Source organism: Arachis hypogaea, chromosome 19, assembly GCF_003086295.3.
Source record: "Arachis hypogaea cultivar Tifrunner chromosome 19, arahy.Tifrunner.gnm2.J5K5, whole genome shotgun sequence".
Lineage (NCBI taxonomy): Eukaryota > Viridiplantae > Streptophyta > Magnoliopsida > Fabales > Fabaceae > Arachis > Arachis hypogaea.
Window position 1 is genome coordinate 40,519,867 of NC_092054.1, and position 24,254 is coordinate 40,544,120.

Below are 24,254 nucleotides of genomic sequence, written 5' to 3' on the forward strand. Positions count from 1 at the left end.
GACCAAGGAATTGGTAGTTGATGAAAATTAGAGGAGACTAGAAAGGTCTAAGGAATTAGGGTCTAGTCACATATAGTTTGCCATAAATTAAATCCTACATGATTAAAATAGTTAGTAAGAAAAGTTAATCCGGAAAAATAGATAACTCTAAAACCTTAACTGCCTTCTCCATACTTTACTCCCAACCCATTTACTTTACTATTTTAATTTCTACACAATTGTTTAATGCTCTTTGAATATTCAAACACTCTTTTCTGTTTGTCTAACTAAGCCAATCAATCAATCATTGTTGCTTAGTCCTTCAATCCTCGTGGGATCGACCCTCACTCACCTGAGGTATTACTTGGTACGACCCGCTGCACTTGCCGGTTAGTTTGTGGGTTATAAATTCGCCACCAGTGCACACAGGTCCGTACGCATGCACAGAGGCTAAAAATGGGGGAGGTTGATCCGGCGCACAAGCTGTTCTCTCGCTCCCACCAGAGGGGTTTGCAATTGGTGTGCGGGCGCACACGTCTATGCGGCTGCACAGATGAAGCATGAAAGGGAACGTGTGTGTACACACGCAGATGTGCGCATGCACAGATAAGAGAAAACAGGGCAGCGCGCACGCACAAGCTATGCTGGCGTTGCGACCAGAGGGCATATCCAGATGCGTGCGGACGCACAGGTGATGAGCGGATAATTTATACCCTTTTTGGGATTGTTTTTACATAGTTTTTAGTATGTTTTAGTTACTTTTTATTATATTTTTATTAGTTTTTATGCAAAATTCACATTTTTGGACTTTACTATGAGTTTGTGTATTTTTCTGTGATTTCAGGTATTTTCTGGCTGAAATTGAGGGACCTGAGCAAAAATTTGATTCAGAGGCTGAAAAAGGACTCCAGATGCTGTTGGATTCTGACCCTCCTGCACTCAAAGTGGATTTTCTGGAGTTATAGAAGCCTAATTGGCGCGCTCTCAATTGCGTTGGAAAGTAGACATCCTAGGATTTCCAGAAATATATAATAGTCCATACTTTGCTCGAGATTTGATGGCCCAAACTGGCGTCCAAAGCCAGCTTAAAACATCTTGGCGTAAAACGCCCAAACTGGCACCAGAATTGGAGTTAAACGCCCAAACTGGCACCAAAGCTGGTGTTTAACTCCAGGAACAGCCTATGCACGTGTAAAGCTCAATGCTCAGCCTAAGAACACACCAAGTGGGCCTCGGAAGTGGATTTCTGCACTATCTGCATTTAGTTACTCATTTTCTGTAAGCCTAAGTTACTAGTTTAGTATAAATAGCACTTTTTACTATTGTATTTTAAAAATCTTTACATCTCTTTTTCACTTATGTATTTTTTACGGTGGAGTTTCTACACCCATAGATTAAGGTGTGGAGCTCCACTGTTCTTCATGAATTAATGCAAGTACTATTGTTTTTCTCTCAATTCACGCCTACTTCTTCTCCAAGATATACTCTCGTACTTAATTTAGTTAAGTCAGAATGCAGAGGTGACTTGTGACAATCACCCAATCTTCGTTACTCGCTTAGCCAAGATCCGCGTGCCTGACAACCACAAAGCGGTCTACATGATGTTCAACGTAGTCATTGGACGACAACCGGAGTATATTCTCTTGGATATCTAATACACGGACTGAGTCCGTGAGATTAGTATCTTCGTGGTATAGGCTAGAATTATTGGCAGCCATTCCTGGGATCCAGAAAGTCTAAACCTTGTCTGTGGTATTCCGAGTAGGATCCGGGAAGGGATGACTGTGACGAGCTTCAAACCTACGAATGTTGCGCGCAGTGACAGTGTGCAAAAGGATCAATGGATTCTATTCCAATGCTAGCGGGAATCGACAGATGATTAGCCATGAGGTAACTGTACTTGGTATTTTTCATCCGAGACGAGAAATCCGACAGTTGATTAGCTGTGCAGAAACCATAGAGGACCATTTTCACTGAGAGGATCTTACAGCTTGCCATGGAAGGGAGTGCTCATGGTTGGAAGGAGGCAATAGGAAAGCAGAGGTTCAGAAGCAACAAAAAATCTCCAGAAGCTTATCTGAAATTCCCACCAATGAATTACATAAGTAACTTTATTTTATTTTATGTTTTATTTATCTTTTAATTATCAAAATCATATAACCATTTGAATCCGCCTGACTGAGATTTACAAGGTGACCATAGCTTGCTTCAAGCCGACAATCTCCGTGGGATCGACCCTTACTCACGTAAGGTATTACTTGGACGACCTAGTGCACTTGCTGGTTAGTTGTGCGGAGATGTGAAAAGTGTGAATCACGATTTCCCACACCAAGTTTTTGGTGCCGTTGCCGGGGATTGTTCGAGTTTGGACAACTGACGGTTCATCTTGTTGCTTAGATTAGGTAATTTTATTTTATGTTTAAGATTTTTATTTTTATTTTTGAAAAAAAAATATAAATAATATATTTTTCGAAAAATTCAAAAAAAAATTGTTCTTCAGAATTTTTAAGAATGAATTCTAGAGATAGGTTGAAGCCTGGCTGGCTGTTAAGCCATGTCTAATCTTTTGGACCGAGGTTTCTACTTTCGATTGTAGAAAGGACATGTCTGTATTTGTTGTGCTAAAGCTTGGCTGGCCATTTGGCCATGTCTAATTCTTTTGGACCAAAGCTTTAGAGTAACATTGCATGGATCTTGGAATTCTTATTAAAAATTTTGAATTTTTTTAATTTCTTCTTCCAAAATAATTTCGAAAATTATACAAAAAAATTCAATAAAACCATAAAAACCAAAAATTTTATGTTTCTTGTTTGAGTCTTGTGTCAAATTTTAAGTTTGGTGTCAATTGCATATTTTAATTTTTCTTTAAATTTTTAAAAATTCATGCATGTGTTCTTTCATGATCTTCAAGTTATTCTTGAAGATTTTCTTTGTTTGATCTTTAATTTTTCTTGTTTTGTGTCTTTTCTTGTTTTTCATATGCATTTTTAAATTATTAGTGTCTAACCATTGAAAATTTTTAAGTTTGGTGTCTTGCATGTTTTTCTTTTCTTAAAAATTTTCAAAAACATGTTCTTGATGTTCATCATGATCTTCAAAGTGTTCTTGGTGTTCATCTTGACATTCAGAGTGTTCTTGCATGTATTATTTGTTTTGATCTTAATTTCTTATGTTTTGTGTCATTTAGTTATTTTTCTCTCTCTTCATTAATTCAAGAAAATTAAAAATAATATCTTTCCCTTATTTTACTAATAAATTTTGAAATTTTGGTTTAATTTAGTAAAAAATTTTTAAAATTTAGTTGATTCTTGTTAGTCAAGTCAAAATTTCAAATTAAAAATTTCTATCTTTTCAAATCTTTTTCAAAATCAAATCTTTTTCAATTTTTTTTATGTTTTTCGAAAATTTTAAAATTGATTTTCAAAATCTTTTTCTTAATTTTATTCCATATTTTTGAATCATTACTAACAATTAATGTTTAGATTCAAAAAAAAAAAATTTCAAGTTGTTACTTGCCTATTAAGAAAGGTTCAATCTTTAAATTCTAGAATCATATCTTTTAGTTTCTTGTTAGTCAAGTAATCAACTTTAATTTCAAAAATTAAATCTTTTTAATTTCCTTTTCAAATATTTTTCAAAATAAATTTCAATCATATCTTTTTCAAAATTAATTTCAAAATCTTTTTCTAACTTCTTATCTTTTCAAAATTAATTTTCAAATCTCTTTCAATTAACTACTTGACTTTTTGTTTGTTTTACTATTTCTTATCTTTTTCAAAACCACCTAACTACTCTTCTCTCTCTAATTTTCGAAAACCACTAACCCCTTTTTCAAAATTTCTTTTAATTAACTAATTGTTTTAAATTTTAATTTAATTTTATTTCTTTTTTGAATACTAACCAATAATTAAAATAAAAACAAAAAAATATTTTTCTTTTCTTTTAATTAATTTTTAAATTTCTTCTCTCTCTCATCTCTTTTTCTTTATTTTATTTATTTACTAACACTTCTCTTCTTCTTATAATTCGAACCCTCTCCCTCTCTCTCTCTTTCTCTGTGTGTTCAAATTCTTCTTCTTCTCCCTTCTTCATTCTATTCTTCAATTCTTCTACTCACATAAAGGAATCTCTATATTGTGACATAGAGGATTCCTCTTTTTTTCTATTCTCTTCTTTTTCATATGAGTAGGAACAAGAATAAGGACATACTTGTTGAAGCTGATCCTGAACCTGAAAGGACTCTGAAGAGGAAACTAAGAGAAGCTAAAGCACAAAACTCTGGAGAGGACCTAACAGAAACTTTCGAAAAAGAAGAAGACATGGCAACCGAAAATAACAACAATGGTGGAGATGCAGGGAAGATGCTTGGTGACTTTACTGCACCCACTTCTGACTTCTGTGGAAGAAGCATCTCAATTCCTGCAATTGGAGCAAACAACTTTGAGCTTAAGCCTCAATTTTTTTTCTCTAATGCAGCAGAATTGCAAGTTTCATGGACTTCCATTGGAAGATCCTCATCAGTTCTTAGCTAAATTCTTCCAAATCTGTGACACTGTTAAGACCAATGGGGTTAATCCTGAGGTCTACAGACTCATGCTTTTCCCTTTTGCTGTAAGAGACAGAGCTAGGATATGGTTGGACTCACAACCTAAAGAAAGCCTGAACTCTTGGGAAAATTTGGTCAATGCTTTTCATGAGCGGATAATTTATACGCTTTTTGGCATTTTTTTAGGTAGTTTTTAGTATGTTTTAGTTAGTTTTTATTATATTTTTATTAGTTTTTAAATAAAAATCACATTTCTGGACTTTACTATGAGTTTGTGTGTTTTTCTGTGATTTTAGGTATTTTCTGGCTGAAATTGAGGGACATGAGCAAAAATCTGATTCAGAGGCTGAAAAAGGACTGTAGATGCTGTTGGATTCTAACCTCCCTGCACTCGAAGTGGATTTTCTGGAGCTACAGAATCGCAATTGGTGCGATCTTAATTGCGTTGGAAAGTAGATATCCTGGGCTTTTCAGAAATATATAATAAACTATACTTTTCTCGAGATTTGATGGCCCAAACCGGCGTTCCAAGTCAGCATAAAAATTCTGGCGTCAAAACGCCAGAACTGGCATAAAAGCTGGAGTTAAACGCCAAACTGGCACAAAAGCTGGCGTTTAACTCCAAGAGAAGCCTCTACACGTGAAAGCTTCAATGCTCAGCCCAAGCACACACCAAGTGGGCCCCAGAAGTGGATTTCTGCATTATTTACTCATTTCTGTAAATCCTAGGCTACTAGTTCTCTATAAATAGGACCTTTTGCTATTGTATTTTCATCTTTCAATCGATCTTTTAATCATGCTTTGATGATTGAACCCTATTTGGTAGGCTGGCGTCACGGCCATGCCTAGACCTTTTGTTCTTATGTATTTTCCACGGTGGAGTTTTTACACACCATAGATTAAGGAGTGGAGCTCTGCTGTTCATCATGAATTAATGCAAAGTACTACTGTTTTCTATTCAATTCACGCCTACTTCTTCTCTAAGATATACACTCGTTCTTCAACTTGATGAATGTGATGATCCGTGACACTCATCATCATTCTCACCTATGAACGCGTGCCTGACAACCACCTCCGTTCTACATGCAAACAAGCTTGAATGTGTATCTCTTGGGTTTCTAATCTAAGATTAAAACCTTCGTGGTATAGGCTAGAATTATTGGCGGCCATTCCTGAGATTCGGAAAGTCTAAACCTTGTCTGTGATATTCCGAGTAGGATCTGGGAAGGGATGACTGTGACGAGCTTCAAACTCGCGAGTGTTGGGCGTAGTGACAGACGCAAAAGGATCAATGGATCCTATTCTAACATGATCGAGAACCGACAGATGATTAGCCGTTCGGTGACAGCGCATTTGGACCATTTTCACTGAGAGGACGGGAGGTAGCCGTTGACAACGGTGAAACCCAACATACAGCTTGCCATGGAAAGGAGTACGAATGATTGGATGAAGACAATAGGAGAGCAGAAGTTCAGGAGGAACAAAGCATCTTCATACGCTTATCTGAAATTATCACTAATGAATTACATAAGTATCTCTATCTTATTTTATATTTTATTCATCTTTTAATTATCAATTCTCCATATCCATTTGAATCCGCCTGACTAAGATTTACAAGATGACCATAGCTTGCTTTAAGCCGACAATCTCCGTGGGATCGACCCTTACTCACGTAAGGTTTATTACTTGGACGACCCAGTGCACTTGCTGGTTAGTTGTGCGGAGTTGTGACAAAGAGTTGAGATTACAATTGTGCGTACCAAGTTGTTGGCGCCATTGATGATCACAATTTCGTGCACCAAGTTTTTGGCGCCGTTGCCGGGGATTGTTCGAGTTTGGACAACTGACGGTTCATCTTGTTGCTTAGATTAGGTAACTTTATTTTATTTTTATTCTTCATAATTTTTAAGAATGAATTCTAGAGTTTCAGATGATGTTTTTATCATCAAAGAAGCTAATTGATTCCCATCAATTTGGCTGTTCTATGTAATGTCCTGCTGAAGCTTGGCTAGCCATGTCTAATCTTTTTAGACTGAAGCTTTAGACTAACATTGCATGATTCCTGGAATTCTTATTAAAAATTTTGAATGTCTCTATTTTCTTTTCCAAACAATTTTTGAAAAATTATAAACAAAAATTTATAAAATCATAAAAACCAAAAATAATTTATGTCTCTTGTTTGAGTCTAGTGTCAATTTTTAAGTTTGGTGTCCTGCATGTTTTATTTAATTTCTTGCAATTTTCGAATACATGCATTATGTTCTTCATTAATCTTCAAGTTATTCTTGATGATTTCCTTACTCTGATCTTTAAATTCTCTTGTCTTGTGTGTTTTTGTTATTTTTCATATGCATTCTCAATTTGTTGTTGTCCCTAGTATACAAACTTATAAGTTTGGTGTTTTGCATGCATTATTTGTTTTGATCTTGATTTTCCATGATTAGTTTCATTTTATTGTTTATCATCATTAAAAATTCAAAAATTTTTCAAAATTATGTCTTTTCAAGTCAATAATACAGAGAATTAAAGATTCAGAACATGCAGCAGAGGAATTACACAGAAAAAGCTGGGCGTTCAAAACTCCCAGTGAGGAAGGAAAACTGGCGTTTAAACGCCAGCTAGGGTACCTGGCTGGGTGTTAAACGCCCAAAAGAGTAGTATTTTGGGCATTAAACGCCAGAATGGATACCATTCTGGTTGTTTAATGCCAGGATGGCACAAGAGGGAAGATTTTGTTTTCAATTCAAATCTGTTTCAAATTTTCATAATTTTTCAAAATCAAATCTTTTTCAGATCATATCTTTTCAATCATATCTTTTCAAAATCAAATCCTTTCCATTTTTTTAGTATTTTCGAAAATCCTTGCTACAATTAATGATTTAATTCAAAATTTTCAAGTTGTTACTTTTCTATTAAGAAAGGATCAAATTTTAAATTCTACAATGATGTCTTTTAATTTCTTGTTAGTCAAGTCATCAACTTTAATTTTAAAAATTTCTTTTAAATTGATTTTCAATCATATCTTCTCAATCATATCTTCTCAATCACATCTTTTTCAAAATAATTTTCAATCATATCTTTTTTATTTCTGATTTCAAAATCTTTTTCAAAATCACTTAACTACTTTCTCAATTTTAATTTTCAAAAATCATCAATCAATTTTTTTCAAAATTTCTTTTAATTATTTCAAAATCTTTCAAAATTTAATTTCGAAAATTTTTTCCCCCTTCTCACCTTCTTCTATTTAAGGGACTAGCACTCTTCCTCAATGTGCAATTCGGACTCCCTCTCTCTATAAGTTCGAATTCTCTACTTTCTACCTCCTCCTTTTATTCTTCTTTTCCTCTGACATCTCAAGAAATCTCTATACTGTGACATAGAGGATTCCATACTTTCTTCTCCTCTCTTTAATATGAGCAGGAGCAAGGACAAAGGCATTCTTGTTGAAGTTGATCCTGAACCTGAAAGGACCTTGAAGAGAAAGCTAAGAGAAGCTAAAGCACAACTCTCTGGAGAGGACCTAACAGAAATTTTCAAACAAGAAGAAGCCATGGCAGCCGAAAACAACAACAATGCCAACAATGCAAGGAAGGTGCTTGGTGACTTTACTGCACCTACTCCTGATTTCTATGGGAGAAGCATCTCTATCCCTGCCATTAGAGCAAACAACTTTGAGCTGAAGCCTTAATTAGTTTCTCTAATGCAACAGAATTACAAGTTTCATGGACTTCCCTTGGAAGATCCTCATCAGTTCTTAGCTAAATTCTTGCAAATCTGTGACACTGTCAAGACCAATGGGGCTGACCCTGAGGTCTACAGACTTATGCTCTTCCCTTTTGCTGTAAGACACAGAGCTAGGATATGGTTGGATTCACAACCTAAGGAAAGCCTGAACTCTTGGAAAAAGCTGGTCAGTGCTTTTCTGGCCAAATTCTTTCCACCTCAAAAATTGAGTAAGCTTAGAGTGAAGGTCCAGACCTTCAGACAGAAGGAAGGTGAATCCCTCTATGAAGCTTGGAAAAGATACAAGCAATTGATCAGAAGGTGTCATTCTGACATGCTTTCTGAATGGAGCATCATAGGTATCTTCTATGATGGTCTGTCTAAACTGTCCAAGATGTCATTGGACAGCTCTGCTGAAGGATCTCTTCATCTGAAGAAGATGCCTGTAGAAGCTCAGGAACTCATTGAGATGGTTGCAAATAACCAATTCATGTACACTTCTGAAAGGAACGCTGTGAATAATGGGACAAATCAGAAGAAAGGGGTTCTTGAGATTGATACTCTGAATGCCATATTGGCTCAGAACAAAATATTGACTCAGCAAGTCAATATGATTTCTTAGAGTCTGTCTGGCATGTAAGCAGCAACAGGCAGTACCAAAGAAGCTTCATCTGAAGGAGAAGCTTATGATCCTGAGAACCCAGCAATGGAAGAGGTGAATTACATGGGAGAACCCTGTGGAAACACCTATAATCCTTCATGGAGAAATCACCCAAATCTCTCATGGAAGGACCAACAGAGGCCTCAACAAGGCTTCAACAACAGTAATAGTGGAAGAAATAGGTTTAGTAATACAAGCCTTTTCCATCATCTTCTCAGCAACAGACAGAGAATTCTAAGCAGAGCCACTCTGACTTAGCAACTGTAGTCTCTGATCTATCTAAGACCAATCAAAGTTTCATGACTGAAACAAGGTCCTCTATTAGAAATTTAGAGGTACAAGAGGGTCAGCTGAGTAAAAAAATTACTGAACTCCCTCCTAGTACTCTCCCAAGCAATACAGAAGAAAACCCAACGAGAAAATGCAAGGCCATAAACACGTCCACATGGCCAAATGCATAGAGGAGGGAAAGGCAGTGATTTCCACTGAGGAAGACCTCAATGAACGTCTACTGGCCTCCAAGGAGTTCCCTAATGAGGAACCATGGGAATCTGAGGCTCATACAGAGACCATAGAGGTTCCATTGAATTTACTTCTGCCATTCATGAACTCTGATGAGTATTCTTCCGCTGAAGAGGATGAAGATGTTACTGAAGAGCAAGTTGCTAAGTACCTTGGAGCAATCATGAAGCTAAATGCCAAGTTATTTGGTAATGAAACTTGGGAAGATGAACCCCCCTTGCTCACCAAAGAACTGGATGACTTGACTAGGCAGAGATTACCTCAGAAGAGACAAGATCCTGGAAAGTTCTCAATACCTTGTACCATAGGCACCATGACCTTTGAGAAGGCTCTGTGTGACCTGGGGTTAAGTATAAACCTCATGCCACTCTCTGTGATGGAGAAGCTAGGGATCCGTGAGGTACAAGCTGCAAGAATCTCACTAGAGATGACAGACAATTCAAGGAAACATGCTTATGGACTTGTAGAGGATGTCTTGGGAAAGGTTGAAGGCCACTACATCCCTGTTGATTTCATAATCCTAGACACCGGAAAGTGTATGGATGAATCCATTATCCTTGGCAGACCCTTCCTAGTCACCGCAAAAGCTATGATTGATGTTGACAGAGGAGAATTGGTCCTTCAAGTGAATGGACTCCCTTGTGTTTAAAGCTCAAGGATCTCCCTCTGTAGTCATGGAGAAGAAGCATGAAAAGCTTCTCTCAATGCAGAGTCAAATAGAGCCCCCACATTCAAACTCTAATTTTGGTGTTGGGAGGCCATCATCATGCTCTGAGTATCTATGAGACTCCATAAGAGCCCACTGTCAAGCTATTAACATTAAAGAAGCACTTGTTGGGAGGCAACCCAATTTTTATTTATCTATGTTAAATTTTTATTTGTTATTTTCTTTAGGTTGATGATCATGTGAAGCCACAAAAACAACTGAAAAAGTAAAAATAGAATGAAAAACAGTATTAAAAATAGCACACCCTGGAGGAGAAGCTTATTGGCGTTTAAACGCCAGTAAGGGTAGCAGAATGGGCGTTAAACGCACAGTCTGGCACCATTCTGGGCATTTAACACCAGAAATAGGCACCAGACTGGCATTTAACACTAGAAATGGGCACCAGACTGGCGTTTAACGCCAGAAATGGGCATAGAGCTGGCGTTTAAACGCCAGAAAGGGGAGAAAAGCTGGCGTTAAACGCCAGAAATGGGCAGGAACCTGGCGTTTAACGCCTGGATTGGCAATCAAGGTGGCGTTTACATGCCAACATGGTGCAGGGATGAGAAATCCTTGACACCTCAGGATCTGTGGACCCCACAAGATCCCCGCTACCTCATCTCTCTCTCTCCTCTTGACACCTTCCCATAACACCCTTCCCCAAATACCCTTCACCAATAACCTCAATACCTCTTCCCCAAAAATCTCTCACCTATCAAATCCTACCCTCTTCTCCATAATCTCTTCACCAATCCATATCCATCCACCATAGATCCCCACCTACCTCACCATTCAAATTCAAACCACTTTCCCTCCCAAACCCACCTATACATGGCCGAACCGTACCCCTCTCTCCACTTCTATATAAACCCATCTTCACTCATTCATTTTCACACATTATACACACTACTTCTCCCCCTTAGCCAAACCACAAAACCCCCTCCATCTCCTCCATTTTCTTCTTCTACTCTTTTCTTTCTTCTTTTGCTCGAGGACGAGCAAACCTTCTAAGTTTGGTGTGGTAAAAGCTAAAGCTTTTTGTTTTTCCATAACCATTTATGGCAAGTAAGGCCGGAGAAACCTCTAGAAAGAGGAAAGAGAAGGCAAAAGCTTCCGCCTCCGAGTCATGAAAGATGGAGAGATTCATCTCAAAGATCCATCAAGACCACTTCTATGAAGTTGTGGCCAAGAAGAAGGTGATCCCCGAGGTCCCTTTCAAACTCAAAAAGGGCGAATATCCGGAGATCCGACATGAGATTCGAAGAAGAGGTTGGAAAGTTCTCACCAACCCCATTCAACAAGTCGGAATCTTAATGGTTCAAGAGTTTTATGCCAATGCATGGATCACCAAGAATCATGATCAAATTGTGAACTCGAACCCAAAGAATTGGCTTACAATGGTCCGGGGGAAATGCATAGATTTTAGTTCGGAAAATGTAAGGTTGGCATTCAACTTGCCCATGATGCAAGGAGATGCACGCCCCTACACTAGAAGGGTCAACTTTGATCAAAGGTTGGACCAAGTCCTCATAGACATTTGTGAAGAGGGCGCTCAATGGAAGAGAGATTCAAGAGGGAAGCCAGTTCAACTAAGAAGGCATGACCTCAAGCCCGTGGCTAGGGGATGGTTGGAGTTCATCCAACGCTCAATCATTCCTCCTAGCAACTAGTATGAAGTTACTATAGACCGGGCTATCATGATCCATAGCATCATGATTGGAGAGGAAGTAGAAGTTCATGAGGTTATATCCCTAGAACTCTACAAGGTGGCGGACAAGTCCTCTACTTTGGCAAGGTTAGCCTTCCCTCATCTCATTTGTCACCTCTGTAATTCAACTGGAATTGACATAGAGGATGACATCCTCATTGATGAGGACAAGCCCATCACTAAGAAAAGGATGGAGCAAACAAGAGAGCCCACTCATGGACAAGAGCATGAGGAAATTCCTCATCATAAAATCCCTGAGATGCCTCAAGGGATGCATTTTCCTCCACAAAACTATTGGGAGCAAATCAACACATCCCTAGGAGAATTAAGTTCCAACATGGGACAACTAAGGGTGGAGCACCAAGAGCATTCCATCCTCCTCCATGAAATTAGAGAAGACCAAAGAGTCATGAAGGAGGAGCAACAAAGGCAAGGAAGAGACATTGAGGAGCTCAAGGACTTCATAAGATCTTCAAGAGGAAGAACAAGCCGCCATCACTAAGGTGGACCCGTTCTTTAATTTCCTTGTTCTTATTTTTCTGTTTTTCAAAAATTATGCTTTATGTTTTATTTATGTTTGTGTCTTATTACATGATCACTAGTGTCTAAGTGTCTATTCCTTAAAGCTATGAATATCCTATAAATCCACCACCTTTCTTAAATAAAAAGTGTTTTTAATTGCAAAAGAAAAAGAAGTACATGAATTTTGAATTTTAAAACAAATTAATTATTTTGATGTGGTGGCAATACTTTTTGTTTTTCTGAATGAATGCTTAAACAGTGCATATTTTTGAATTTGTTGTTCATGAATGTTAAAATTGTTGGCTCTTGAAAGAATGATGAAAAAAGGAGAAATGCTATTGATAATCTGAAAAATTATAAAATTGATTCTTGAAGCAAGAAAAAGCAGTGAAAAGCTTGCAGAAAAAAATATATGCGAAAAAAAAGAGGAGAAAAAAAAGAGAGAAAAAAGAGAAAGAAAAAGCAAGCAGAAAAAGCCAATAGCCCTTTAAACCAAAAGGCAAGGGTAAAATAAAAAGGATCCAAGGCTTTGAGCATCAGTGGATAGGAGGGCCCACATGAATAAAATCCTGGCCTAAGCGGCTAAACCAAGCTGTCCCTAACCATGTGCTTGTGGCGTGAAGGTGTCAAGTGAAAAGCTTGAGACTGAGCGGTTAAAGTCGTGGTCCAAAACAATAAGAGTGTGCTTAAGAGCTATGGACACCTCTAATTGGTGACTCTAGCAAAGCTGAGTCACAATCTGAAAAGGTTCACCCAGTTATGTGTCTGTGGCATTTATGTATCCGGTGGTAATACTGGAAAATAAAATGCTTAGGGTCACGCCAAGACTCATAAAGTAACTGTGTTCAAGAATCAACATACTGAACTAGGAAAATCAGTAACACTATCTAAATTCTGAGTTCCTATAGATGCCAATCATTCTAAACTTCAAAGGATAAAGTGAGATGCCAAAACTGTTCAGAAGCAAAAAGTTAATAGCTCCGCTCATCTAATTAAGACTGATCTTCATAGATGCTTTTGGAATTCATTGTATATTCTCTTCTTTTTATCCCATTTAATTTGCAGTTGCTTGGGGACAAGCAACAATTTAAGTTTGGTGTTGTGATAAGTGGATAATTTATACGCCTTTTGGATTCTGACCTCCCTGCACTCGAAGTGGATTTTCTGGAGCTACAGAAACTCAACTGGCGCGCTCTTAATTACGTTGGAAAGTACACATCCTGGGCTTTTTAGCAATATATAATAGTCCATACTTTGCCCGAGATTTGATGGCCCAAATCGGCGTTCCATGTCAGCATAAAATTTCTGGCGTCAAAACGCCAAAACTGGCATAAAAGCTGGAGTTAAACGCCCAAACTGGCACAAAAGCTGGTGTTTAACTCCAAGAGAAGCCTCTACACGTGAAAGCTTCAATGCTCAGCCCAAGCACATACCAAGTGGGCCCCGGAAGTGGATTTCTGCATTATTTACTCATTTTTGTAAATCCTAGGTTACTAGTTCTATATAAATAGGACCTTTTGCTATTGTATTTTCATCTTTCAGTCAATCTTTTAATCATGCTTTGATGATTGAACCCTCTTTGGGAGGCTAGCCTCAAGGCCATGCCTAGACCTTTTGTTCTTATGTATTTTTCACGGTGGAGTTTCTACACACCATTGATTAAGGTGTGGAGCTCTGCTGTTCCTCATGAATTAATGCAAAGTACTACTGTTTTCTATTCAATTCACACCTACTTCTTCTCTAAGATATACACTCGTTCTTCAACTTGATGAATGAGATGATCCGTGACACTCATCATCATTCTCACCTATGAACGCGTGCCTGACAACCACCTCCGTTCTACATGCAAACAAGCTTGAATGTGTATCTCTTGGGTTTCTAATCTAAAATTAAAACCTTCGTGGTATAGGCTAGAATTATTGGCGGCCATTCCTGAGATCTGGAAAGTCTAAACCTTGTCTGTGGTATTCTGAGTAGGATTTGGGAAGGGATGACTGTGACGAGCTTCAAACTCGCGAGTGTTGGGCGTAGTGACAGACGCAAAAGGATCAATGGATCCTATTCCAACATGATCGAGAACCGACAGATGATTAGCCGTGATGCTTTCTTTGCCAAATTCTTTCCACCTCAAAAGTTGAGCAAGCTTAGAGTGGAAGTCCAAACCTTTAGATAGAAGGAAGGCGAATCCCTCTATGAAGCTTAGGAAAGATACAAGCAATTGATCAGAAGGTGTCTTTCTAACATGCTTTCAGAATGGAGCATCTTATGTATATTCTATGATGGTCTGTCTGAATTGTCCAAGATGTCATTGGATCACTCTGCTGGTGGATCTCTTCATCTGAAGAAGACGCCTGCAGAAGCCCAGGAACTCATTGAGATGGTTGCAAATAACCAGTTCATGTATACTTCTGAAAGAAATCCTGTGAATAATGGGGTGACTCAGAAGAATGGAGTTCTTGAGATTGATACTCTGAATGCCATATTGGCTCAGAATAAAATATTGACTCAGCAAGTCAATATGATATCTCAGAGCCTGACTGGAATGCAAGCTGCATCCGGCAGTGCTAAAGAAGCTTCCTCTGAAGAAGAAGCTTATGACCCTGAGAATCCTGCAATGGAAGAGGTGAATTACATGGGAGAATCCTATGGAAACACCTATAATCCTTCATGGAGGAATCATCCTAATTTCTCATGGAAGGACCAACAGAAGCCTCAACAAGGCTTCAATAATAATGGTGGGAGAAATAGGTTTGGCAATAGCAAACCTTTTCCATCATCTTCTGAGCAACAGACAGAGAATTCTAAGCAGAGCCTTTCTAACTTAGCAACCATAATCCCTGATCTATCTAAGACCACTCTCAGTTTCATGACTGAAACAAGGTCCTCCATCAGAAATTTGGAGGCACAAGTGGGTCAGCTGAGTAAAAAAGTTACTGAAACTCCTCCTAGTACTCTCCCAAGCAATACAGAAGAGAATCCAAAGAGAGAGTGCAAGGCCATTAATATGTCCAACATGGCCGAACCTGCAGAGGAGGAAGAGGCAGTGATTTCCAGTGTGGAAGACCTCAATGGACGTCCACTAACCCCTAAGGAGTTCCCCATTTAGAAACCAAATGAATCTGAGGCTCATAGAGAGACCATAGAGATTCCACTGAACTTACTATTGCCATTCATGAGCTCTGATGAGTATTCTTCCTCTGAAGAGGATGAAGATATTACTGAAGAGCAAGTTGCTCAGTATCTATGAGCAATCATGAAGCTGAATGCCAAGTTATTTGGTAATGAGACTTGGGAGGATGAACCTCCATTGCTCATCAATAAACTAAATACCTTGGTTCAACAGAAATTACCTCAGAAGAAATCGGATCCCGGAAAGTTCTTAATACCTTACATCATAGGCACCATGACCTTTAAGAAGGCTCTATGTGACCTTAGTTCAAGTATAAACCTCATGCCACTCTCTGTAATGGAGAAACTAGGGATCTTTGAGGTACAAGCTGCAAGAATCTCACTAGAGATGGCAGACAACTCAAGAAAATAGGCTTATGGACTTGTAGAGGATGTCTTAGTAAAGGTTGAAGGCTTTTACATCCCTGCTGATTTCATAATCCTAGACACTGGGAAGGATGAAGATGAATCCATTATCCTTGGAAGACCCTTCCTAGCCACAACAAGAGCTGTGATTGATGTGGACAGAGGAGAGTTAGTCCTTCAATTGAATGAGGACTACCTTGTGTTTAAGGCTCAAGGATCTTCTTCTGTAACTATGGAGAGGAAGCATGAAAAACTTCTCTCAATACAGAGTCAAACAGAGCCCCCACACTCAACTTCTAAGTTTGGTGTTGGGAGGCCATCATCAAGCTTTGAGTCTCTGTGAAGCTTTCTAAGAGCTCACTGTCAAGCTATTGACATTAAAGAAGCACTTGTTGGGAGGCAACCCAATGTTATTTAATTATATTTATTTATATTCCATTGTAATTTTATGTTTTCTTTAGGATGATGATCATGTGAAGTCATAAAAATAACTGCAGAATTAAAGCAAAATAAAAAATAGCACACCCTGGAGGACAGGCTTACTGGTGTTTAAACGCTAGTAAGGATAGCAGAATGGGCGTTTAACGCCCAGCCTGGTAGCATTCTGGGCGTTTAATGCCAGAAAAGGGTGTCTGGCGTCTGGCTGGCGTTAAACGCCAGAAATGGCAGACAGACTGGCGTTTAACGCCAGAAAAGGGTGTCTGGCTGGCGTTAAACGCCAGAAAGGGGCAGCAGACTGGCGTTTAACGCCAAGAAAGGTAGCAGAGCTGGCATTTAATGCCAGAATGGTACAGGAAGCAGAATTCCTTGATACTTCAGGATCTGTAGACCCCACAGGATCCCCACCTATCCCACCTCTTCTTCTCTCCTCTTCACACCTTTCCATAATACTATTCCCCAAATACCCTTGACCAATCCCATCAATAACTCTTCCCCATATCCTCTTCACCACTCACATCCATCCATCATAAACCCCACCTACCTCACCATCCAAATTCAAACCATTTCCGTCCCAAACCCACCCCTTCATGACCGAATTTTCTCTCTCTCCTACCCTATAAATACCCCTCCTCACTACCTTCACTTTCACACATCACAAATACTTCTTTTCCCCTTGGCCGAAAATATCACCCCCTCTATCTCCTCCATTTCTTCTTCTTCTACTCCTTTCTTTCTTCTTTTGCTTGAGGATGAGCAAACCTTTTAAGTTTGGTGTGGAAAAAGCTCTGCTTTTCTATTTTTCATAACCATTAATGGCACCTAAGGCCGGAGAAACCTCTAGAAAGAGGAAAAGGAAACGCAATTGCTTCCACCTCCGAGTCATAGAAGATGAAAAGATTCATCTCAAAGGTCCATCAAGACCACTTCTATGAAGTTGTGGCCGAGAAAAAGTGATTTCCAAAGTCCCATTCATGCTCAAAAAGGGTGAATATCTGGAAATTCGACGTGAGATTCAAAGAAGAGGTTGGAAAGCTCTCACCAACCCAATCCAACAAGTCAGAATCTTAATGGTTCAAGAGTTCTATGCCAATGCATGGATCACTAAGAACCATGATCAAAGTATGAACCCGAACCCAAAGAATTGGCTCACAATGGTTTGGGGGAATTACTTGGATTTCAGTCCGAAAAATGTGAGGTTGGCATTTAATTTGCCAATGATGAGAGGAGATCCTCTCCTTTTCACTAGAAGGGTCAACTTTAATCAAAGGTTGGACCAAGTCCTTAGGGACATTTGTGTGGAAGGAGCTCAATAGAAGAGAGACTCAAGAGGCAAGCTGGTTCAACTAAGAAGGCTTGACCTCAAGCCCGTGGCTAGGGGATGGTTGGAGTTCATCCAACACTCTATCATTCCTACTAGCAACCGGTCTGAAGTTACAATAGACCGGGCTATCATGATCCATAGTATCATAATTGGAGAGGAAGTAGAAGTTCATGAGATCATACCTCTAGAACTCTACAAGGTGGCGGACAAGCCCTCCACTTTGGCAAGGTTAGCCTTCCCTCATCTCATCTGTACCCTATGCAATTCAGCTGGAATTGTCATAGAGGAAGACATCCTCATTGAAGGAGACAAGCCCATCACTAAGAAGAAGATGGACCAAACAAGAGAGCCCACTCAGGGACCTCAACAAGAGCATGAGGAAATTCCTCATCAAGAGATCCCTGAGATACCTCAAGGGATGCACTTTTCTCCACAAAACTATTGGGAGCAAATAAACACCTCCTTAGGAGAATTGAGTTCCAACATGGGACAACTAAGGATGGAGCACCAAGAGCACTCCATTATCCTCAATGAAATTAGAGAGGACCAAAGAGCCATGAGGAGGAGCAACAAAGGCAAGGAAGAGACATAGAGGAGCTCAAGCACTCAATAAGATCTTCAAAAGGAAGAATTAGCCGCCATCACTAAGGTGGACCCGTTCTTTAATTTTCTTGTTCTTGTTTTTCTCTTTTTCGAATTCTATGCTTTATGTTTTGTCTATGTTTGTGTCTTTATTACATGATCATTAGTGTCAAGAGTCTATGTCTTAAAGCTATGAATGTCCTATGAATCCTTCACCTTTCTTAAATGAAAAATGTTTTTAATTGCAAAAGAACAAGAAATGCATGATTTCGAATTCTATCTTAAAATTAGTTTAATTATTTTGATGTGGTGACAATACTTTTTGTTTTCTGAATGAATGCTTGAACAGTGCATAATTTTGAATTTGTTGTTTATGAATGTTAAAATTGTTGGCTCTTGAAAGAATAATGAAAAAGGAGAAATATTATTGGTAATCTAAAAAATAATAAAATTGATTTTTGAAGCAAGAAAAAGCAGTGAATAGAAAAATCTTGCGAAAAAAAAAGAAATGGCAAAAAAATAAAGGCAAAAAAAAAAAAGAAAAAAAGAAAAGAAAAAGAAAAAGCAAGTAGAAAAAGCCAATAACCCTTTAAACCAAAAGGCAAAGGTAAAAAGGATCCAAGGCTTTGAGCATTAATGGATAGGAGGGCCCACAGGAATAAAATCCTGGCCTAAGCGGCTAAATCAAGCTGTCCCTAACCATGTGCTTGTGGCGTGAAGGTGTCAAGTGAAAAGCTTGAGACTGAGCGGTTAAAGTCATGGTCCAAAGCAAAAAGAGTGTGCTTAAGAGCTCTGTGCACCTCTAACTGGGGACTCTAGCAAAGCTGAGTCACAATCTGAAAAGGTTCACCCAGTTATGTGTCTGTGGCCTTTATGTATCCGGTGATAATACTGGAAAACAAAATGCTTAGGGTCACGGCCAAGACTCATAAAGTAGCTGTGTTTAAGAATCAACATACTGAACTAAGAGAATCAATAGCACTATCTGAATTCTAAGTTCCTATGGATGCCAATCATTCTGAACTTCAAAGAATAAAGTGAGATGCCAAAACTGTTCAGAAGCAAAAAGGCTACTAGCCCCGCTCATCTAATTGGAACTAAGTTCATTGATAAGTTTGGAATTTATTGTATTTTCTCTTATTTTTATCCTATTGTGTTTTTAGTTGCTTGGGGACAAGCAACAATTTAAGTTTGGTGTTGTGATGAACGGATAATTTATACCCCTTTTTGGCATGGTTTTTATATAGTTTTTAGTATGTTTTAGTTACTTTTTATTATATTTTTATTAGTTTTTATGCAAAAATCGCATTTCGGGACTTTACTATGAGTTTGTGTGTTTTTCTGTGATTTCAGGTATTTTCTGGCTGAAATTGAGGGACCTGAGCAAAAATCTGATTCAGAGGCTGAAAAAGGACTGCAGATGTTGTTGGATTCTGACCCTCTTGCACTCGAAGTGAATTTTCTGGAGTTTTAAAAGTCCAATTGGCGCTCTCTCAATTGCTTTGGAAAGTAGACATCATGGGCTTTCCATCAATATATAATAGTCCATACTTTGCCCGAGATTTGATGGCCCAAACTTGCGTCCAAAGCCAGCCTAAAATATCTTGGCGTAAAACGCCCAAACTGGCACCAGAATTGGAGTTAAACACCCAAACTGGCACCAAAGCTGGTGTTTAACTCCAGGAATAGCCTATGCACGTGTAAATCTCATTGCTTAGCCCAAGCACACACCAAGTGGGCCTCGGAAGTGGATTTCTGCACTATCTGTACTTAGTTACTCATTTTCTGTAAACCTAAGTTACTAGTTTAGTATAAAGAGCACTTTTTACTATTGTATTTTTAAAATCTTTACATCTCTGGACGTTTAGTCCTTAGACCATTTGTTCACGTTTTGGAGGCTGGCCTCACGGCCATGCCTAGTCCTTTTTCACTTACGTATTTTCTACGTTGGAGTTTCTACACCCCATAGATTAAGGTGTGGAGCTCTGCTATTCTTCATGAATTAATGCAAGTACTATTGTTTTTCTCTCAATTCACGCATACTTCTTCTCTAAGATATACTCTCGTACTTAATTTAGTTAAGTCAGAATAAAGGGGTGACTCGTGACAATCACCCAATCTTCATTACTCGCTTAGCCAAGATCCGCGTGCCTGACAACCACAAAACGGTCTACATGATGTTCAACATAGTCATTGGACGACAGCCGGAGTATATTCTCTTGGATATCTAATACACGGATCGAGTCCGTGAGATTAGTATCTTCGTGGTATAGGCTAGAATTATTGGCAGCCATTCCTGGGATCTGGAAAGGCTAAACCTTGTCTGTGGTATTCCGAGTAGGTTCCGGGAAGGGATTGCTGTGACGAGCTTCAAACCTGCAAATGTTAGGTGCAGTGACAGTGTGCAAAAGGATCAATGGATTCTATTCCGACGCTAGCGAGAATCGACAGATGATTAGCCATGCGGTAGCTGTACTTGGTATTTTTCATCCGAGACGAGAAATTCGACAGTTGATTAGCTGTGCAGAAACCGTAGAGGACCATTTTCACTGAGAGGATCTTACAGCTTGCCATGGAAGGGAGTGCGCATGGTTGGAAGGAGGTAATAGAAAAGCGGAGGTTCAGAAGCAACAAAGCATCTCCAGACGCTTATCTGAAATTCCCACCAATGAATTACATAAGTAACTTTATTTTATTTTATGTTTTATTTATCTTTTAATTATCAAAACCCCATAACCATTTGAATCCGCCTGACTGAGATTTACAAGATGACCATAGCTTGCTTCAAGCCGACAATCTCTGTGGGATCGACCCTTACTCACGTAAGGTATTACTTGGACGACCCAGTGCACTTGCTGGTTAGTTGTGCGGAGTTGTGAAAAGTGTGAATCACGATTTCCCACACCAACAGGCTAGTGCGTCTGCACAGATGGCGAAAAATACAGTTTTGTGCGCACGCACGGCTTGGTGCGTACGCATAGATGCCCTGTTTCAGAAAATTCTTTTCTCTTCAAAACTAAGGTTCCTACTCTTAGCATATCAACACACCAACCCCAAATCATTCAAACAAGCACAATTTCATGGTCCACAAGTAATTTAACTTATTCAACTTAAAATCATCAAACCAAACCTAAGCTACCCATTATATCACAAGAAAGCAAATAATTCAAAAGGTTATAAACAAGAGATAAAATTGGAACAATGTTACCATGGTGGGGTGTTTCCCACCAAGCACTTTGGTTTAGAGTCCTAAGTTGGACTTGCATGGCTTCATTGGTCACTTGGAAACTTCACCAAGGAGGAAAATCTCTAACTCCTTGGCATTCTTGGGTTGAGTGTGATAAAGCTTCACCCTATGACCATTAACCTTGAATTTAACTCCATTGATAGGGTGAATCACTTCCACCACCCCATAAGGCTTGACATCTACCACTCTAAACGGCCTGTCCCATCTAGATCTCAATTTTCCGGGCATTAATCGCAACCTTGAATTGTACACAAGCACTTCATCACCTATCTTGAAGTTCTTCCTCCTAATATTCTGGTCATGGAATGCCTTGGCTTTTTCCTTGTAGAACTTAGCATTCTCATATGCTTCTAACCTAAGACATTCTAATTCCTCCAATTGAAGCTTACGTTCCATACCCGCCCCCTTTTAAGTCCGGATTGCAATTCTTCACCGCCCAATAGGCTCTATGTTGGATTTCAACCAGAACACGACAAGGCTTCTCAAAAACAATACGGAAGGGGCTCATTCTGATTGGGGTCTTGTAAGCGGTCCTATAGGCCCATAATGCATCTCCCAATCTAGAACTCCAACCCTTCCTCTGTGGGTTAACTACTTTCTCTAAGATTCTTTTGATCTCCCTCTTGGATACTTCCACTTGCCCATTGGTTTGGGGGTGATAGGTTGTAGAAACTTTGTGAATGACCCCATACTTTTTCATCAATACCTCAATTTTTCTGTTACAAAAATGGGTTCCTTGGTCGCTCACGATTGCTCGTGGTGACCCAAATCTACAAATAATGTTATTTTTAAAAAATGAAACAACGGAATTAGCGTCATCGCAACGGGTAGGAATTGCTTCCACCCATTTAGAGACGTAATCCACTGCTAACAATATGTACACAAACCCGTTGGAATTTGGAAATGGCCCCATGAAATCCATGCCCCAAATATCAAAAATCTCACAAAAAATCATCAGTTATTGGGGCATCTCATTTCTTTGTGAGGTATTTCCAGACTTTTGGCATTGATGACTGGATTTGCAAAATTGGTTGGCATCCCTAAATAAAGTAGGCCACCAGAATTTACAGTTTAAAACCTTCCTCGCTGTTCGTTGCCGGTCAAAATGACCCCCACTCTCAGATGAGTGGCTAAATTGAAGGATAGACTGGAACTCAGATTCCGGTACACACTTTCCAATTACTTGATTTTCTCTACGCCTCCACAAATGTGGATCATCCCAAATATAATACTTAGCATCGCTTCTCAATTTATCTTTTTGATGCTTTGAAAATTATGGGGGAAAAACACGAGCGACCAAGTAATTAGCTATCGGGGCAAACCAAGGGGTGCTTTGGGATATTGCTTGCAAGGTATCTAAGGGAAATGAGTCATTGATAAGAGAGGGATCCGGAGTTAAATGTTCGAGCCGACGCAAATGGTCCGGCACTAGATTTTGGGATCCACTTCTATCTTTGATCTCCAAGTCAAATTCTTGCAAAAGTAATATCCACCTAATGAGCCTAAGCTTTGACTCCTTCTTCTTTAGCAAATATTTTAATGCGGCATGGTCCGAATACACCACCACTTTAGAGCCTAGCAAATAAGGTCGAAACTTGTCTAGAGCAAAAATAATGGCCAAAAGCTCTTTTTCGGTGGTGGTGTAATTCGACTGAGCTGAATCCAAAGTTTTTGATGCATATGCTATAGTGTGGGGAGCGTTACCATCGCGCTGTGCTAGCGCGGCACCTACGGCGTGATTTGAGGCATCGCACATGATCTCAAAAGGTTGATTCCAATTTGGGCCTCGCACAATAGGGGCTGTGGTTAGCGCTTCCTTCAACTTGTCAAAAGCCTTTTTGCAAATATTCACTGAAATGAAATTTCACATCCTTTTGCAGTAGGCGGGAGAGAGGTAAGGTGACTTTGCTAAAGTCCTTGATGAATTGATGACAAAAGCCTGCATGACCAAGGAAGGAACGGATCTCCCTCACCGAGGAGGGGTTAGGTAAACTTGAAATGACATCGATCTTAGCCAGGTCGATGGAGATTCCGTCTTTAGAGACAATATAACCCAATACTATACCTTGCTTCACCATGAAGTGACACTTTTCAAAATTCAAAACAAGGTTAGTATTGGTGCATCGCTCTAGTACCCTAGCTAAGTTCCCTAAACAAGCATCAAAGGAGCTACCATACACATTGAAATTGTCCATGAAGACTTCCATACAATGCTCCAAAAGATCTGAGAAAACACTTATCATGCATATTTGAAATGTTGCTGGTGCATTGCATATGCCAAACGACATTCTCTTATACGCAAACGTTCCAAAGGGGCAAGTAAAAGTAGTTTTCTCCAGATCCTCAGGAGCTATGTGAATTTGAAAGTACCCTGTGTATCCATCTAAAAAATAGTAATGGGATTTAACTGCTAAGTGATCCAACATTTAGTCAATGAACGGCAACGGGTAGTGGTCCTTCCGCGTTGCTTGATTCAGCTGGCGGTAATCAATGCACACTCGCCAAGTATTCTGGACTCGGGTGGCCACAAGCTCTCCACTCTCTGTTTCACCATTGTTACCCTGGATTTCTTTGGCACTACTTGGACCGGACTTACCCATTCACTGTCTGCAATGGGGTAAATGATGTCCGCTTCCAAGAGGCGAGTTACTTCCTTCTTGACTACATCAAGGATTATGGGATTTAGCCGTCTTTACGGTTGTCGGACCGGCTTAGCACCTTCTTCCAAGAAAATCCTATGGAGGCACACTTGAGGGCTTATT

The 24,254-nt window shown here is 39.3% G+C and overlaps 1 protein-coding gene across 1 annotated transcript; it reads right to left on the reverse strand.

The window, feature by feature from the left end:
- Window positions 1-21,522: 21,522 nt before the first annotated feature.
- On the reverse strand, window positions 21,523-21,888 carry LOC112778276 (uncharacterized). The gene has a single exon (XM_025822612.1). It carries the CDS (start codon window positions 21,886-21,888, stop codon window positions 21,523-21,525), a length of 366 nt encoding a protein of 121 aa, XP_025678397.1.
- Window positions 21,889-24,254: the final 2,366 nt, after the last annotated feature.

Excerpts from the sequence above, each read along its gene's own strand:
- LOC112778276 (XM_025822612.1), bottom strand. The coding sequence starts at position 21,888 with ATGGAACGTAAGCTTCAATTGGAGGAATTAGAATGTCTTAGGTTAGAA.